The sequence below is a fragment of the Schistocerca piceifrons genome, chromosome 5, assembly GCF_021461385.2.
Source record: "Schistocerca piceifrons isolate TAMUIC-IGC-003096 chromosome 5, iqSchPice1.1, whole genome shotgun sequence".
Lineage (NCBI taxonomy): Eukaryota > Metazoa > Arthropoda > Insecta > Orthoptera > Acrididae > Schistocerca > Schistocerca piceifrons.
Window position 1 is genome coordinate 354,305,827 of NC_060142.1, and position 20,641 is coordinate 354,326,467.

At 44.3% G+C, this 20,641-nt stretch overlaps 1 protein-coding gene across 1 annotated transcript in view; it reads left to right on the forward strand.

The window, feature by feature from the left end:
- The first annotated feature begins 437 nt into the window (after positions 1 to 437).
- Positions 438 to 20,641, forward strand: part of LOC124798439 — a 431,708-nt gene continuing 411,504 nt past the window's right edge. Inside the window, exon 1 of the mRNA XM_047261856.1 lies at positions 438 to 540. Within this exon, the coding sequence (XP_047117812.1) occupies positions 453 to 540 (88 nt within the window). The 5' untranslated portion in view covers positions 438 to 452. The remainder of the gene's footprint in view (positions 541 to 20,641) is intronic.

The window sequence follows — 20,641 nt, forward strand, 5'->3', positions numbered from 1 at the left end:
CTGTTGTGACGTTAACATGTTCAATAAAGTGTGTGTTCGCCGTAGTCTGTAAGTAATTTAATTTTTTTCCTTTTTTTTCATACAATTAAATAATCGTCACGCTGTATTTAATCCGGCATAAAATTTTTACGTTTGCTTTTCTCGAAAACGCTTGACAGTTGCGTGTTCCTGTTTACGTGTGTCGAAGTCCTAATCGTGCATTGAACATCTTGTCAGTATGAATCAGACCGGTGACTGGAAGATGGTACGGTCCCCCTGTGAGCTGCAGACGGCGGGTGCGGCGGTGCAGGAACGCAGGCGGCAACCTGCTACGCGGAGAGAGGCGGCCGCGGCCGCGGTTGGCGCCGGCGACGTATCGAACGGCGGCGCTGAGCGGCGCTGCGCTCGGCGTGGGTCCGCAGCTGGGCGCAGGCGGCGGGCAGTCGCGCGCCAGCTGCCGCCCGCGGCGCACCATGGCGCCGCCGCACACCCCGCCGCGCTGGCTGCCGCTCCTCGTGCCGCTGCTCGCCGCCGCCGCCACCACCGCGCACGCCTACGTCGGTGAGTCCGCTCTCTGCTGCCCAGGCTCTCTCCTGGCTGTAGGCGTACCACTGTCTACAGAGGCCAATTTGTTTGGGAGGTGTACTGTCATCGCCCATTGCAGTGCTGACAATGCTAGTTTTACTAAATGACGATGGTGTATTTCTTAATTGAGTATGAGACGATTTGTTAAATATTAAGTGTTATTAAAAATGAAATAAATGTTAACGGTAGGTAGCCAGTGGAAAGCCGATGAAAACAAGTATATTAATCAGTGAAGTTGCACACAGTACATAAAATATGACGGGTTGCTCTGCAACTACAATTGATCTGAAGATGTTAGAAGTTAGTTAAAGAACTCAGAGAAATAAAAAGAAAGTGTGTTCGGTTTATAGTGGCTCAAATGGTAAGGCTAACTATTGCGCGTGACATAAGAAACAGCGATTGTCATATAGCATGTTTCAACTAATTTTCATGAGGAGATTTCCAAAACAGAACCAACTAGATTGGAAATAGTATTGTGAAGGTGATGATGACAACGAGTTCGGACCGAAGCTTGTTAGGACTGAAATTTTTCTCTTATTGCAATTTCCTGAAAGACATTAATGCTGCCTTCAGATCATGAACGTTAATGCTACTACCATTGTTATTATACGCTATCGTTATGCTCTCGTTCGCAAATTTCAACGTTCTTTTTCTTTTCTAGATACGTCTGAAGATGAGTTCATAGACCGAAACCGGAAATAAAATAAAGGAAAAGTTTTACAATCGAAGGCTCTTTTGTATTCCACAAATAATAAACAGTGGCTAAATTTGCATATAAAACCTTGTGAGTTTTTGAATATCAACAACCTGCATACCAAAATTTATTAAGTAACAATAAACAGCAACCAAACGGCATAAAAAACCGAAACACAGACACAGTATTGGTACTAGATGCGCAATCACAGCTCTTAATCCTCCCTTGTTTACCTATAGCTGAGTCCTTCACCCCATGTCGTATAATTTCCTATTACCGATACTTGAATTTGCGACCGCTAATAACAACTGACAAATAACAAGAAAGGGGTGAGAACCTTACGTGATGCAGCTGTAAAAATTCCTTCTCACATGAATATCGTTCGTCTCTTGAAGAGTCACCCCTTTCTCGAGTGCCGGCACTACCGTGTAAACAATGAAAGCTCTATGGTTGTGCGCCGATTGCTCTTCAGCTCAGACAAAGTACAACTGACAGCTTTTAGCTCGTTCTAATCAGACATTTTATAGGTGGCATTTAATGTTTTCGTATGCCAATTTTATACTGTTGACATGCTACCTTGGTATTTAGAAAAACACTGTATCTTTTCAGTTCAATGAAAGTCTCATAAATATTTGAAATTATCGTTTGCTTGCCCAGTATGTGGTTCAGAATATCATTAACATGTATTTATCCATGATGATACTGGTGGCTCTGAATTAAATTATTTCACACAAATAAACCCACGTGTTCTCATCTCTCACCATATGAGGTTACGTAATGCACGCAGGAACACTATCGAACATGATCGTTCTGACGCTCCAGGTGCTCTGGTGTACGGAGTCATAACGTTACATTAGCGTAATGACCTTCATATCTCTGAATACGATACACTCACCTGTCCAATTATTGCGGTACTGTAGTTCTTCCTCATGTGTGTCTTTTCGGGGATCCATTCAGCCCTGACTTCATTTTTAAGTATTGTGTTCTGCTCACTCGTCTAACATAGGGTGCCTGGGAAACTGTTTTCTCGGTTCGCTAGACAGCAATTCAAGCAAATCGCATTAATGGAGTTTACTACAGTAAGTTAAACTGATAACACTTAACTTTGCAAGTGGCGACTTGCAAATAATCAATGTCCTTCGTTATAGACAATTTCATTACAAGCAAAACAATATACACTCCTGGAAATGGAAAAAAGAACACATTGACACCGGTGTGTCAGACCCACCATACTGGCTCCGGACACTGCGAGAGGGCTGTACAAGCAATGATCACACGCACGGCACAGCGGACACACCAGGAACCGCGGTGTTGGCCGTCGAATGGTTCTAGCTGCGCAGCATTTGTGCACCGCCGCCGTCAGTGTCAGCCAGTTTGCCGTGGCATACGGAGCTCCATCGCAGTCTTTAACACTGGTAGCATGCCGCGACAGCGTGGACGTGAACCGTATGTGCAGTTGACGGACTTTGAGCGAGGGCGTATAGTGGGCATGCGGGAGGCCGGGTGGACATACCGCCGAACTGCTCAACACGTGGGGCGTGAGGTCTCCACAGTACATCGATGTTGTCGCCAGTGGTCGGCGGAAGGTGCACGTGCCCGTCGACCTGGGACCGGACCGCAGCGACGCACGGATGCACGCCAAGACCGTAGGATCCTACGCAGTGCCGTAGGGGACCGCACCGCCATTTCCCAGCAAATTAGGGACACTGTTGCTCCTGGGGTATCGGCGAGGACCATTCGCAACCGTCTCCATGAAGCTGGGCTACGGTCCCGCACACCGTTAGGCCGTCTTCCGCTCACGCCCCAACATCGTGCAGCCCGCCTCCAGTGGTGTCGCGACAGGCGTGAATGGAGGGACGAATGGAGAAGTGTCGTCTTCAGCGATGAGAGTCGCTTCTGCCTTGGTGCCAATGATGGTCGTATGCGTGTTTGGCGCCGTGCAGGTGAGCGCCACAATCAGGACTGCATACGACCGAGGCACACAGGGCCAACACCCGGCATCATGGTGTGGGGAGCGATCTCCTACACTGGCCGTACACCACTGGTGATCGTCGAGGGGACACTGAATAGTGCACGGTACATCCAAACCGTCATCGAACCCATCGTTCTACCATTCCTAGACCGGCAAGGGAACTTGCTGTTCCAACAGGACAATGCACGTCCGCATGTATCCCGTGCCACCCAACGTGCTCTAGAAGGTGTAAGTCAACTACCCTGGCCAGCAAGATCTCCGGATCTGTCCCCCATTGAGCATGTTTGGGACTGGATGAAGCGTCGTCTCACGCGGTCTGCACGTCCAGCACGAACACTGCTCCAACTGAGGCGCCAGGTGGAAATGGCATGGCAAGCCGTTCCACAGGACTACATCCAGCATCTCTACGATCGTCTCCATGGGAGAATAGCAGCCTGCATTGCTGCGAAAGGTGGATATACACTGTACTAGTGCCGACATTGTGCGTGCTCTGTTGCCTGTGTCTATGTGCCTGTGGTTCTGTCAGTGTGATCATGTGATGTATCTGACCCCAGGAATGTGTCAATAAAGTTTCCCCTTCCTGGGACAATGAATTCACGGTGTTCTTATTTAAATTTCCAGGAGTGTAGTTCGTAAGTCACTGCTGCAAGCTCGTTTTCCACTCCGGCCGCGGCCTATATCGTCGGCGGTGGCTCACGGTCTTGCTGTTTTGGTGGATGGTAAAACTGTTCCATTCGACAATGATGTCATTCCAAAGAGATCGCCGGAGTGCACGTTAAAGGTGTGGCGGTGGGACTTGAAGTTCCACACCACCTTCCGGCGATGGAAGTCCAGGTTTCAGGCACGAGGTAACATAACTACTAACTACATTACTTATCAACATTGGGGCCGCGCGTCTTGGTGTCGTCCTAGAGAGGGGTTCGCCAACGTAGTATTGACTGACGTCTCACATCCGTGTATGCTCTTCCGTTCTTGATCGTCGTTACGCCGGAACATCATGGATGACACCTGCGACCGTATGGGACAGCTCCTGTGGAGGAGCTCCTGGAACAAGAAGATGTTCGGTGAATGGATTGGTAGCACTTTATCCCGACTCAAATCCCATAGAGCACGTGCGGGATGTGTTGGGAGAGGTATTACAGCGCGTCCACATGCACCAACGACCCTCCAGCAGTTGCGACTCGCCCGGGTGTAGGAATGGAACGCCCTACGACGAGAACTCCGTAGCAACCACGTCTCCAGCATGGCAGCTCGTTGCAGAGCATGTACTGCCGTCTGTGGTGACCAGGCACCCGCACTCTAATAAGAACCACGTCTTGCCTTTATAATGTCCAGGGCACTATCACGAATCGCGGCGACTTTAGTGTATTTACTGTTTTCTGGATAAAAGTCTCATTTCTGTTCGTCTCTTTCCGTATTTCCTAGTTGCCTTCTCTGCTATACCCTAGCACTTCTTTCTGTGTATGGCCCAAGTTTAATAGAGCTATGTTACTTGGCAGTGATGCAGCATGCGAAAGTTACTTCTGTCCTAAAGTTTTGCAGAACATTGTATCTTAAGACATCACCAATATCATTAAAACAGTGCGTCGTTCCATTTAGAAGAGAGAATGTTTCTGCAATATCTTCGTAAAAAATAACGAAAGCAAGTGTTAATTCTACAGGAAAATAGTTTCCCCTTTCCATGCAATCAGTTCTTGGTAACCACGTTTCCATATTACAAACCTTTGTTGACAAATATCACGTACATAGACATAATGGCCTGCAGACTCACACCTGAATCAAATTAAAATAATAGCTGATTCTGCAGGAAGGTGGGCATGTGAGCAGTTCTCGTATGGCGTCTTCTGCAGGTAGTACTGATATAAATTCTTGATAAGCACAATGTCATGTGTTGGAAACTCTAAATGAGGTACTGCTTTACGAATCGAACTGTTGCACCAAAATCTTACTGTACTGCCTTCATTTCGCATTTTAAGTGTAATTTTTCTTGGTTCTGCCTAACTGAATTTCCTTATACGTTTTCTAGCAAACGAAAATTGCTGCAAGCAAAGTTCGACTATGAGTGAGATGGTGTGGTGTTTCAAATGCTTCCGTCTTGAGTGGGTACTGACTGGACCTGTGGGTTATCAGGCGAGTTCACTCGTGGCGCCGAGCTGAATGGGCATTTATCGTGAACTCGTTACGTAACCAAGCGGATAACAGTATCGCAACTGAAATGTTACTCCAGTTGCTCCTTTTATTTGCTATTTGTTACTAGTGGTCAGCAAGCCTCAGCTCAATGGGGAATCGCTCTGACATGTACAAGGCGTAAATACAATAAAATTTGTTGTACATGGCGATTAAACAGTATACTGAAACTACATTATGGTAACCATATACTAAAAACAGCATCACTAATAGTTAATAATATTCGGCAAAAAATTGTCAGTTGATCGTCATCACCAAAATACGAGAGTCATTCAATACGTAATGAAACATGATTTTTTTTCTGACGATTTCGTTTGAAAGACTATGGAATTTGTTGTGGAACATAGTGGAATATTCCCGCTTAAGCCTCTACAGTTTCATGAAGTTTCGGTAAGCTACCGCGCCTTCAAAATGACGTCTGCAGCGGAGGCGCGTTCCGAACAGAAAGCTTTCATTGAGCTTTTTGGCGGAAAACCATAGCATCGTAGATATTCATAGGAGTTTGCAGAACGTCTGCGGAGACCTGTCAGTGAAAAAAAGCACGGTGAGTCTTTGGGCGTGACGTCTGTCATCATCGTAACAAAGTCGCCCAAACTTGTCCGATCTTCCTCGTGCCAGCCGGCCGCATGCAGCTGTGCTCCCGCAATGTTGGAACGTGCTGACATGATTGTGACAATTTTTTGTCGAACATCGTCCCAGATGATGAAACACAGGTTCATCACTTCGAAGCAGGAACAAAACGTCAATCCATTGGGTAGCGCCACACCACCTCTCCTCCGAAGAAAAAGTTCGAAGCCGCACCCTCAGCCGATAAAATCATAGCGACAGTCTTCTGGCACTTTGAAGGGATTATTCTGTTTGACGCCCACCTTCATGATACGAACGATCAGTTCTAAAGTGTATTGTGGTATCTTCAGAAAATTGAAAAAACAACTTCAACGTGTTCATCGGTGCAAAAATTCAAACAAACTTCTCCTACTCCGTACATGAGAACTTAAGGCCTCATACAAGTCTGCGCACCCGAGAGGAGCTCACAAAACTTCTCTGGACTGTTCTTCTTCATCTACCTTACAGTCCGGATCTCGCACCTTTCGACTTCCATCTTTTAGTCTCAATGACGGATGCACTCCGTGCGAAACAGTGCGTGGATGATGGGAAGGTTATTGACGATGCAAGATGTTGGCTCCGATGCGGATGAAGAGAGTGGCGCCAAGCGGGCATATCGGCCCAGTAAGGTGGCGAAAAGCCGCCGCGTTGAAAGGAGATTGTGTTGAAAAATTATGCTTTGTGGCCAAAAATGTGGTGAATAATATGGTGACCCGGAACCCTGCTTAAAAAGAAGTTGCGTACTTATTGAATAGCCCTTGTATATGTATATAAAATTTCATGACTAATTGCTGTAGTTATTGACAAGCTTCGAATTAAGAGTGAAATTCATAAATTAGGTACCCATTTTATTAAATCAAAGCCTCTCCACCAGCAATAAAACACAAGAGGAACAACGTCAGGACGATAATCTCGTGAAACTTACTCGCCTTTTATGTCCGCGACTACGTATGGTCCCTAACGCGGTCATCAGATATTCCTGACGCTCGCTGTAAAAGGAACGAAAATTAATGTTTACTGTACCGTCGACGTCAGTAGAGGCTGAACCAAGCTCCTACTGGCTCCAAAGAACCACCGCGGTCGGTACGGTCGCTGTAGCAGAAATGTGTGATTCTGTATACTGACTTAATATCTTACGCTTCAAACTACATACAAGCCGTATACAACACACGATTTCTTCCCACTCCACAAGGACGCGGCATGCCAAATAGTGCAAAGGAATTAAGCTTAGCTTAACCACATTTTAACGTAATACAACGAAAGTAACAGAACTGTTTTTGTACTATTCATGACTGTAGCTGACCAAATGTAACTACTAGTAGTTCCACATAATCATAGGCCTATAGGATAAAGTCAGTCTGTAGTAGAATTACAGAACATATTTTATACTCACGTATTATAATATTTTTAGGGAACGAAAAATTTATAAAGGGAAATCAAGAAATGTCCGCTCTAAGGCCATACAGTCCAGAACCGGTATGCCAGTCAGACAATATCGTCATGAGCATTGAGCTAATCATCACATAGAAGCACCATGCAGAATATGCCCAATTCGTAAAACATCGTGTCCTGCTGCGTCAAGAAGTCCGTAATTGCGTGCTGCCCATTTTTGTCCGACAGGAATCGTCGACCCTTCAAAGTCTTTTTCAGGGAGAGATGAGGACTACTGGGCAATTATTCGAGTGTCTCCCACCCTGCTTTACGAACATTTGCGATATGAGAACGTGCACTACCATGAAGCAGCAGCACCCACAACGGTACTTGGAGCACAACGGTGATTTTCGACATACATGCACGTACATACACGTACACCATTCCCCGACGGATGTCTACCGGCGTTTGTTCTTTGGCAGCCAAGAAAAGAATAGCAAAAAAATGGTTCAAATGGCTCTGAGCACTATGCGACTTACTTCTGAGGTCATCAGTCGCTCGGTTCCAGACTGTAGCGCCTAGAACCGCCCGGCCACTCCGGCCGGCAAAAGAATAGCACCAGCATGGTTTTATCTGGACGAATTTGGTAACAATGACGCCATGGTTTGCGTTTCTGCATTTATCGCACGTCTGTCGGAAAGACACGAATGCCACACTGATTCTGTACCTACATGTAGGTGCTTATACACCCGCACCCTAGTCGCGCTATGTTGCGCATACAGTGCCGGCCGCTGGTGGCCGAGCGGTTCTGGCGTTTCAGTCTGGAACCGCGCGACCGCTACGGTCGCAGGTTCGAATCCTGCCTCGGGCATGGATGTGTGTGATGTCCTTAGGTTATTTAGGTTTAAGTAGTTCTAAGTTCTAGGGGACTGATGACCTCAGATGTTAAGTCCCATAGTGCTCAGAGACATTTAAACCATTTGGACATACACTGCAGCAACGCCCTCAGTCGGAAAAAATGTTTGGATCGCCCCTATAAAAATCGACATGGATTCTGGAAACGGAGGCCTTGCGAAACATCTCCCACTGTGTTCGGCCATGAAATCCAGAGAGCTTTAGACATCGGCGTCCCGGTTGATGCCGTGTTCTTTGCTTCCGAAAGGCATTCGGTACAGTCGTTGTATGAACAGATTACGAGCTTCTCAAGTATAGGAGCCGATTTCAGAACTTCCTAGCAGAAGGAACTCGGCAGATGTAATATCAAGAGTTCCACAAGGAAGTGTGATAGGACCGTCACTGTTTACAACGTATGTTAATGAACTAGAGGGAAGCTCCGGAAGGCTATTTACCGACGATAGTGTTGGCTGTAGTAAGACTGTGGCGCTGAAACACTCGCGAATTGCGGGAAGACCTGCGGAGGATGTATGACTGGAGCAGCGACTGGCAGTTAACCATGAGAGTAAATAAATGTAACGTTTTGTAGATAAACATGCTAAGAGTCTATTACGTTTCGATTACATTGTTGGCGGAAAAATCCGTGGAAACAGTAACAACCATAAGCATCTGCGAGCTACCGTCCGGAACGTCATAGTAGATTGACCAGACAAAAAATATCGTAGAACAAGAAATCATTCTGTAATTCATTGGAAGAATATTACGGGAAAAATCCACGAAATAAATGGCTTCAATGGCTATTGTTTTATTGCTGTGTATTTCTCATCTGCCTGCGACCAAGCTGAATTGATAGAATTGACAGATGAGATCCAACAAAGAGCGGCAAATTTAACCACGAGATCGTATAGTAGGGGCGAGAGCGTTACGGAAATGCTCAATAAACTCTTGTGGCAAACAAAAGAGTCGTTGATAGCCTTGCAGTAAACTGAAGAGCTGACAGTCGAGTCTCCACTCCGTCTGCCCACTTGAGTCACAAGCAGCTCCTACAGGTGTTTCAGAATGTTATACAGACCCTTTCACAGAGTGCCGTTTACATCAGTGGTGATACTGGAGTGTAGTAACAGCCGCAAGGAGGGAGGGCGTATTTTTCACTAGATGCGTTAACACTGCACGGGACAGAAAACAGCAAATAATAAAACTAATGCAGGAAACGAACAGGAAAATATATCACTGAACGCTGCGCTCTACTGCTAGACGGGGAACTGCTTCCTAGTATTTCTGTACGGCAGTTGTAACGTTCTTCCGGGAAACGCCACTTCCCCACCATACGCACTTCTCGATAACAGACAATGTCTGAGAGATTTGCTGTTGACATTAAGAGGCGTACATCTCAAGAAGAGCCAGCTATCGTATTACTTCCTCCAATACTCACCTCGCAAAATGAGCACGACGACAAAGAGAAATTAAAGCTTATTCGAGGGTCTATAGACAGTCGTCTTCCCAAACACTGTTCAGGGGCGAACATGAGAGAAAAGGAAAGATGTTACCAGAAGTCTTCTCCGCCACACTCCGTAAGTTGACTTGTGGGGTATATTGTAGATAAAATTATTACTAAATTATGTCACTAAGACTGGTCATCAGGCACTTAGTCGTCTACAGCGCTACCTACACGAGAGGAGTGAATCAGGCGTAGAACTATCAACATGGTTCCGCAGTTTGGTAGTTCCGTCAGAATCTCCTATATACGAGTTAACAAAACTTCGTCTATAACAGTTGTTTAACGGCTGTAGTCTTTCAGTTAGCGATCCTTAAAAACGAGATGGATACCGGCAGTGAAATAGAAGTGTCATTATGGTGTTTCGTGCAGATAATCAGCAAAAGTGCGTAATGTTGGTTTCACGAGTACAAACATTACGGAAGGTTGTTAACTTTTCTAGACCTAAAACGTTATGGCTACACCAGTTCAAACAGTGACTGAAGTTTAGTTTCGACACGATTTTAGTCTTTACGCGAGGAATACTTTGCATTTAGGGAGTCTGCTATTTTTAAACGACGTCTCGCTCAGGTGAACAAAATTGATAGACTCCACCCAGTCCAGATAGCAGAACGAGGAAGGTCTCTTGTCCGCAGCACCAAACTAAAACGAAAATCTCGGTCTTTCAGTTGTTCTGAGTACTAAAAGAGTCTTCAAACCGGCTGGGTATCAGGAAACATAGCAGCTATCAGTTACTGAGGGAAAACATGAGAAATGACAGCTGTGGCTTTGGCAATACACCCAGTATAGAATACGTCTGAGCTGACATTATAAGACGTCGGGAACCATGAACCAGAATAGCCAGACGGACATTACAATAGCGCTCCTCCAGAATGTAGGTACAATGTTCTGCGCAGAGAGCAACATCATGCGGTCTCAGCTTACTGTCGCAGTCCAGCTACCCTCGGTTAGAATCTCTATGATCTCACTGTCACGCAGATGGTGACTTCTTCAAAAAAGCCTCTACCATTTCCAAACTTAGGTGATGAATCTTAATTTAAAATTTCGCTGTTAATATTTTGTACGCGAGCGTGCTGAATAATAAAGCCACACCTCACCTCTGCTTACACCGCTTCATCCCTATCATAGCGAATTCTCGAAGATGTACTTTAAGTTTTGTAACGGATAAAATCGGATGGGGCCAAGTCGCAACTATGTCTACGATTTGCAGACAGAAATTACGAGGATTTACTGTAAAAATGATATTTGAGAAAGTGTGTTTCAACGTTAAATGCTATTTTATTTTCCACCGTTGTCGTAGCAAGCACTTACTTCTTAGAATAAAATTTAATTCATATTCTCTGTAGTTTAGCAAAAATTAAAAGATGTTATATTTAGCTTATCAATAACGTTCCACGTTATAGTGCCAGATGTTGACTATATTATGCAGCAATATTACTGCAGTACATCTTATCGTCTTTAAAAATTAATGGTATTCTACTACTTTTAGCGTATTTGGTCTAATAATAAAACTTTGCCCACTAAAGATAAAAAATTAGCATCTGATGACAGCAGCTAGGGAAAGGAATCTTAAGTTTGCCTGTCTTTGAATCTTCAGGATAAACTATTTAACGAGTAACTGCGCCCTTTAGTTTCTTCCCCACACTGCCGTTTTATCTGCGTAGCTCGGCTGCGGTGCATTTTGGACCTATTTTTGTTTGGAACATTCGGCGTCCCTTGCCCTACTGTAACTTAATCAACATGTCCTACTCGTCCCTGCATGATGTTAAAAGTGCATTAAAGAACTCCCTCTGCTGTTGGCACACTTTCTTTCGTTTCACGATTTTTTCCAGATTTTTTTTTTCGCAGTTACATTTCCATTTAAGAATTAACACTTATTTTAGGAATTTATTCCAACGTTTTATTGTTTCGCCGAACGAAAAACACTCGAGATGTGCACGACTGTACAGTGGTGAATTGTAGCAAGCCTAGATTTACTTCTGGAGGAGGTCGAGTGGATACTAAAACATACCCAAAATATTAGGTCACTTTTATTAACACTTGAACGAGACAGAATTCTTAATTTGGAAACAATCCATGGCCACAGGGTGACAAAATGTATTTGTTGCTGTCGCTGAACTCTATACCCGAGCACTTGATACAGTTGAGAATGATGATCTTGACTAAATGTATAATTGACAATAAACTTCGATATACAGTCCTAATTTCTAATACAGTTCGCACTGCCGGACCTGAAGTAAGACGATGTCATCGTAAGCGATGAATGCAGACTGGGGCTGAGCGGCGCTACGCTCTGACGTAACTAGTCTTCCAGCAGCAGCAGCGTATGGAACGTGTGGTCGTGTCTACACCGACGGATCACATTCGTTGCTGCGTCAGGCAGCGACTGTAGTTACTTGTTGGTTGGTTGGTTTGGGGAAGGAGACCAGACAGCGTGGTCATCGGTCTCATCGGATTAGGGAAGGATTGGGAAGGAAGTCGGCCGTGCCCTTTCAGGGGAACCATCCCGGCATTTGCCTGGAGTGATTTAGGGAAATCACGGAAAACCTCAATCAGGATGGCCGGACGCGGGATTGAACCGTCGTCCTCCCGAATGGTAGTTACTTGTGGTTCCGTCGTGAGGCCAACATCGACATGAGATCGCGTTCTTCGAACGGTACTACAGTTACTATGCTCTGCTTAAGAGATTCAAATTACCGACTCGCACATCGTTCAAGTACGATATACGGATGGATAATTTACGAAATTATTGCTCATAAAACCCCTCTCAACATTATTGTTTATCTCACTTTGTGGCCGGTTGCTCCATCTGGATGGAACCGGACGCATTGGTCACTCGCACTCTAAATGGGCTATAAAATATCTATTAACATACTACTCAGTCACAAGAACGTTGACGCTCATGTGAGTGATATTTGCAAAGGAACAAAAAGAATAAGGGCGTTCATATCGACCGTGTATCTTCAATGGTTTCTTACCAGTCCCTGTACCGCAGATTAAAGTGGTGCATTGTGTTGACAGATCATTTCACATCGTTACATTATTGTTTCCAGATTACATTCCTCTTATTTGTTACATTCTTCAACGGTAAGTGTACACTCCATCATCTAAAGCAAAAAATACAGGTCGTACCCAGCAACCAGTAATTATGTAGTGTTTGCGCTACAACTCCCAGCAGCCGGTGCTCCATTCTTTTAGACCTGAGTGCCTGAGAATTTGTATTATTGTAACACAATAAAACAAGGGTTCGGTTGACAGGAGACATCCTGAGAGATCAGAGAATCGTAAATTTGATAATGGACGGTAGAGTGTGTGTGTGTGTGTGGGGGGGGGGGGGGCACTCGTGGGGCGGGGTGCAGGGGAGCGCCGTTGGGGGGGAGGGGGGGGGGGGAAGGGGCGCGGAGGAGAGAGAAGAATCGTAAAGGGAGACCAAGGCTCGGAAAGAATAAACAGGTCCAAATGGATGTCTGTTGTAGTAGGTACGCAGAGATAAAGAGGCTTGCGCAGGAAAGACGAGCGCAGATGGCTGCATCAAATCAGCCTTCTGACTGAAGACCACAATAACAACAACACTATAAAGTAAAGTCGAGCAGTATTTAATTGCTGAAATGAATGGATAGATTGAAAATATGTGTCATGTTATAGGGAAACAAATACCTTACGGGGAAACCCTGATCAGAGTTGGACAGTGCATGCACGCCTAGCTAGAAAGTGTTTTGTATTACAAGCAAACAAAGATATGCCACAAACGACAAAGACTGTTTCTTCCTTACGACATTTTCCTATTTGCTACATAGTATGTTCATGTAAAAACACTCGCATTGTAGCCGGTACGAGTATACACACAATCACCCAAATTTTTGGCAGTCAGAGAGTTATAGCTAGATCATTTCGATATACGTAAACGTTTCCCGTAAATTAATTACAAAAACTTTTTAGCTCAGATGTTTCCGTAACGATTAATAATTGTTTTAAAAATAATTTACTTCTATATCCCTATGACATCGTCAGTCTCTTACGTTCATTAAGCAGATCTACCCATAATTTTTAAATTCCTAGACAGAAAATTTCTTAGTGCATCGAATTTCCACTTTACCACGTAGCAAATTGCAAACACTTTATGGCGCTATGCCAGACGCGTAAATGCTACAACGAATACGATGCACCTCTACATATGTCTATATAATCACATTTTTAGTTAGTTTAATGACTTCCATTCAACTAGAGAGAGTGGTAGCAATAGCAATTAATACGATAGAGATGGATTTCCGTTTCTTACATGGAATCCGAAACAGGTGATTTCATATTCATAAAAATTATTTGAACTACGTTTTCTAATATCTGAAATGAGATATATCTACGAATTCAATTTTATTTTCTGATATCCTCCTGGCTCCATCTAGATGAAAGGCTTGGTAAACCCCTATATAGACATGTGATAAATCTTCACTAATGCTCTATAAACATGAGCAGACACGTGCTTAATTAACTTAGTTGTTGACCGTACAGCAGCCTCTGACGAACTTGCTCTTCCTGTTATAGTCCACTTACTTTAGTTAGTTCGCGAGGTGCCGGGGCTAGCAGTGTATTTAACACTAAATTCTAGAACCTACATATGTAAATGATGCTCTAAACCCCCCCCCCCCCCCTATTCTAACTCCGACTTTTGCTGTTGCACAAGGATTAAAAAATATACGCAAACTGACTGTAATCAACCCTGCAAGTGGAGTAGAAAAGAGTTTGGCACCTGCAATAATTTAATTTGATAAATAAGTTAAATATATGAAGGTTTCATTAACATAGTGAGGAATGATAGGTTTGCTCTACCGATTAACAGAATGAAAGTTCTGTCCAAAATAACAATATGATTTATTAAGACTAAACACAAAATACTAAACCAAAACACATGAAACATTTACGATACATCAAATTGGCTCAAATTGGATACTCATACAAACACTGTAAAGGTGAAGTTGTCCCTAAACTAGATTGTGAGGTTTAAGACGAAGTGGTATGTGGAGCCAATTCCTTGCTACTCAAATCATAAGAGAGACACACAACTAACCCCAACATTAATTTCTGGTACTCAAGACAAAACAAAGTTAGAAAAAGACGAACAGGCGCGCTCTGCTGAGCTCTGATTATCACCTAGGAAAATCCCTATCTGCCGGTGCTGCGGACATACATTACCAAACTGTCTTCTTAACTGCCAGAACACGATCTGGCATACCGTAGGCGATGGCTGGTTGCTTCGACGTCCTCGACCGAAAGGCGAGAGCCGACTACACACAAGAGCACCCGTACAGGCCGAACACACAACATTCCCGCCCCCACGACAGTGGCCGTGGTTAAACGTTCCAATCAGCAACTCGAAAACCGGCGGAAAATTCCACCCCATTGCCGGAGCACTACCATTCCACCAATGGAGATTCTTGGCGCCAATTTCTGCGCTGATTTTGCTACGTCACGGAGCTATGCCCTGAGCAAGCCAATCACAGTTACTATTTTGCAGAAAGCGCGGGAATTTTCCCGCCACAACTGCCTGGGTACACAAGTAATTCCCACGCCACGCTAGTAGCCCGCCAGAAAGTGTTTTCGCTAAGTTTCTGCGAAGTAACGGAACCTCTAGCCCAGCCGCTACTTCAGGCCCCGGCGGGCGTGTCTCTTGACAATGTCGGCGTCTGGAAAGCATTCACTCGACTGCCTCACACACGTCGGTTTAACCCATTCAAAGTCAGCAGAGCCCGCCTGTCACCGGACCACCCGGGTGACGAGAGACGCTGCGTGGGAAGTCCGCGTGTGAAGGAATAGCAACTTTCCACCGCATGCAATTAGAGAGGAGAATCGTAAGATAGAAATATGAGAGGGGGCTCATGCCACCTCTCAAGTTTTAGTCTGTTTAGTTCAGCTGGTAGGAACTCATCTCACAGTCATACACAGAAATTCAGTCTGTACTAAGTACCAGTCGCCTCAGAGGCTCTTCTGCTTAGCTTGAATAAATAGCTGACTCGAGATGTAATGGAAACTGCTTAACTTAGCCTGTATAAATTCGAGAATGAATCTTCCCTCCTGACACGCGACGCTGCAGCGTAGTCGCTACCTTGCAATCGAGAGAAGAGTTGTCAGCCAAGAGGATTGATGTGCTGAGTATACATGGCAGACTGTCTTACATAACAACCGTGTATCGCGCGTCTACCTGTAACTTCTGGTATTATCTTAAAAGGAGTCGTCTGGCAACTTTATTTGAGAGTAAACGTATCATAGAGTTAATTATAAATCAGTTACTGCCTGCATGATCCTCTATACCTAAACAATTTCTGTATTTAATAATTTTCAAATATCTTGCTAAATATTAAAATCCATACTATTTCTTTAATGTACCAAAAATAGAAACTGTGAACTTCCTGCGGATTTAGACGTTGTGTAGGTATACCTAAATAATACACTAAATAAAAAATGAAAGAGAATTAAAAAATAAATACAAAATTGGTGCACCACGAAGAGCTTATCCGAATGGGTCGGAAATCGATAGATGTGATGTAAATATAGATACAAACAAACGACAAAAATTTCACAATAATTGGATGATTTATTCAAGAGGAAGAACTTCACAGATTGAGAAAATCAATTATGCGTTGGTCCACCTCTCGCCCTTATGCAAGCAGTTATTGGGCTTCGCGCTGATTGACAGACTTGTTGGATGTCCTCCTGAGAGATATAGTGCCAAATTCTGTCCAATTGTCGCGCTAGATCGTCAAAATCCAGAGATGGTTGGAGGACCCTGCCCATAATGCTCCAGTTGGTGCGTCAGACAGCCAAAATTCCGAGATGGTTGAAGGGCTCTGCCCATAATTTTCCAAACGTTCTCAGTTGGGAAGAGATCCGGCTATCTTGCTGGCCAAAGTAGTGTTTCGCAGGCACGAAAACAAGCAGGAGATACTCTCACAGTGTGCGGGCGGGCATAATCTTTCTGAAAAGTAACCCCAAGATGGTTTGCTACGAAGGACAACAAAACGTTTCGCAGAATATCTTCAACGTACCGCTGTGCTGTAAGGATGCTGCAGATGACGGCCAAAGGGATCCTATTAGGAAAAGAAATGGCACTCCAGAGTATTACTCCTGGCTGTCGGGCCTTGTGGCGAGCGAAAGCCAGGAGTGATGGTCTGGAGTGCCTGGAATCTCTTTGACTACAGCAGAACTGCCTTCGGTTACGGTTACCACTTCGAACTGAGCCCCGATGACCAGGGAGGATGTGGCTAGAGACTCTCCGAACAGCGGTGGCATACAAACGTGACTGTCGTCTACCATAAAGCCCGACAACCAGGAGTTATGGTTTGGGGAGTCATTGCTTTACATAGCTTGACCTCTTTGGCTGTCACCTGTGCCACCCTTGTAGCACAGCGGTACGTCGACGATATTCTACGAACCGTTTTGTTATCTTTCAGGACAAGCCATCTTGGCGTTAAATTTCAGCAAGATAATGTTCGCCGCACACGGCGAGAGTTTCTGCTGTTTATCATCGTCCTTGGTCATAAAGGTCACCGGATCTCACTCTCTAACGTAGAACGTTTGAACCATTAAGGTCATGGCCCTGTAACCATCTCAGGATTTTTAAGATATAACACGCCAATTGGACAGAATCTGGCACGGTATCCCTCAGGAGGACATCCAACAACTTTTTCAATCAATGCCTAGCAGAATAACTGCTTTCATAAGGGGCAGAGGTGAACCAGTTTGTGAAGCTCTTTCACTTGAATAAATTAACCAGTTTTTTCTAAAAATGTGATCATTTGCTTCTCTGTACATACCTCATATCTACCGATTTCCGTCTCACTCGGATAATTCTTTCGGGTAAGTCGCTTATTTTTCGTCTAAAAGAGTACAACTGGAGATATATTGTCTCTGGTTCACTTTTAGAAGGGGTGACGATCTGCTTCCCGGGAGGAAGATGGAACAGATAAAACAGTCTCAGAATTTCCAGTTTTCCTAAGACTAATTATTTATTACTTTCGTAAATATTGCTACTTCAGGATAATAAGTTCAACCTATTGCGTTCAGAATCAGTAACATAAATACGCCCTTTCACTTTAACGCATCACCACACAAAAACCAGATGTCAGGAGTCTCTGCTGTAAGGTAAGTTCAACCACATTCTCCCAGAACTGTTACAGCCAGTGCACCGTAATGTTCCCTAACTAGCGTTAAATCTTCTCTGCAAATCTATAAATGGGTTTAAGCCTTGTCCTGGCGCACACATATGTTCGGTATACAATACAAATAAGAAGCCGAACAAGGATATTTTAGAAAGATGCATTAATTTTCTTCAGTAACGGCAGTTGGGCACTCCTTGGCTGCCAGTGGCTTGTAGCCTACGCCATTGGGTGCCCACTACTTTTCTTTCGACAAACTACTTCGGACACAACGTGCGTCGTAAAATAAAGAACTTCTGCAACATCATCATCCTAACCATCAACAAAAAAAAAATCGCCTCGCCAATAACAAGCTTTTCCGCTCTGCAGTGATAATTGAAAACTCCTATTTTTATAATATTTTTGAAGGTTAAAAATCGGGTAAGTGGGAGGGCCCCGTGCAAAAGGTAATTATGTATATAGGTTGTTCATCTATCCCAGATATCGAGAATTTCGACGGTTTTTGCCTGTTATTGATATCGATACTGGCAAGATATCAAATTGTGTCACATAACTGGCCGTATCTTTTGATTTCGTTGACTTGGAAGCTTGAAGTTTCTACACCGCCAAGGGACCATAAACCTTAACATATGACAGTTTTCAGTTTGATACGAAGGGCGTTCAATGAATAATGCAACACTTCTTTATTCTCGGTCACTTTCGGTTGAAAAACATGCGGAATTTGTTGTGCGACATCGTGTAATATTCCCACTTCAACCCCTATAGTTCCATGAAGTTCTGCTACCTGGCGGCGTTATACGTGACCTTTATAATGACGTCTGTAATGGAGGTGTATTCCAAGCAGAGAACTATTGTTGAATTTCTGTTTCCGGTAAATCAGAGCATCGCAGATATTCATAGGCGCTTCCAGAATGTCTAAGGCGACCTGACTGTGATTCCTAGAATGTTGGAATGTGCGGAATCTCTCTTTAGAGGTGATCGACGGAGCACAATTAAACACCTAGCTGCACAACTGGAGGTCTCTGTTAGCAGTACTGACAAACTGATCCAGCAGTTAGGGTACTCAAAGCTGTGTGCCCACTGGCTTCCTTGCTACCTAACAGAAGACTCTAAAGAACAACGGAGAACCATCAGTGCCTGATGACATCCGCAGTATTAGGCTGATCGTGACAAATTTTTGTCGAACATCGTCACAGGCGATGAAACATGAGTTTATCACTTCGAAACGGAAGCAAAACAGCAACCCATGCAGTGGTGCCACACCAGCTCTCCTCCGAAGAAAAAGTTCAAAGCCACACCCTGAGCCGGTAGAGTCATGGCGATCACTTTCTGGGACTGTGAAGGGGTTATTCTGTTTGATGTCCTCTCTCATCTATCCCGGGAATGGAGAAATTCGACGATTTTTGCCTGTTATTGTTACTAGGAAGATATCAAAATAAGATACATAACTGATCAACTCTGAAGTGTACTGTTATCCTCAGGAAATCGAAGAAACAACTTCTGTGTATCCATCACCAAAAAAATGAAAACGAACATTTTCTCTATGACAACTCAAGGCCTCACACAAGTCTGCGCACGGGAGGGAAGCTCACAAAAGTTCACTGGACTGTTCTTCCTCATCCACCCTACAGCTCTGATCTCACACCTTCCGATTTCCATCTGTTTGACCCAATGCACACCGGAGGAAGCAGGACGTGGACGATGGGGAGGTTATTGATGCTGCAAGACGTTGACTCCGACTTCGACCAGTAGAGGGCTACCATGCACGCATGCAGGCTCTTCAACTAACAAGGGGAGGCCGCCAATTGTGAAATTCAGATTCGATTCATACTGCGCATAAGAAAAGTTCATGGCCAGAGGTGTAATGTGGCAAAGCACCAAGATGCACTTCTCAGCCGTTGTCGAGAAAATCGACAGTTAAAAGAAACCGTTGCGGTGAAATACTCTCTACGATTAATAATTTTCTATAGCGTCGTGGCGCAGCGGTAAGCGCTCGGGTTCGTAATACGAAGGTCGCCGGATCGAATCTCGCGCCATCCAATTTTTTTTACTTAGTTTATATTTCATACATGCCGCAACAAATTTGTGTTCGTGGGGTCTCTATTCTAATTCGAACGTTTGACTTACGCTATACGTATTCGTTTCGGAATACCGTTTCTACGTCTTCCGTTAACTATACGTGGTTAACATTATGAAGACAATTAATAACATTTGTGAAATACAACTTTGTTTGCGGAAAACATAATGATGTTGGAAGTCGCCAGTTTTTCCACGACAAACGGCTTTCAACAACTTATTATATGCATAATTGTTGCAACTGATTGCCGGGAATTATATATATATTTGAATTACAAAAAACAAATATTAAAAAAAAGAGAGTTGCATGGCGTGAGATTCGATCCGGCGACCTTCAGATTACGAACCCGAGCGCTTACCGCTGCGCCACGACGCTGTAGGAAATTATTAATCGTAGAGAGTATTTCACCGCAACGGTTTCTTTTAACTGTCGATTTCTCGACAACGGCTGAGAAGTGCATCTTGGTGCTTTGCCACAGTACACCTCTGGCCATGAGCTTTTATTATGCGCAGTATGAATCGAATCTGAATTTCACAACTGGCGGCCTCCCCTTGTAAGCTCACGTAACGGCGTCGCATTGAACGAAGATCATGTTGCAAAATAAAGATTCGTAGTCAGAAGAGTGGGGAGC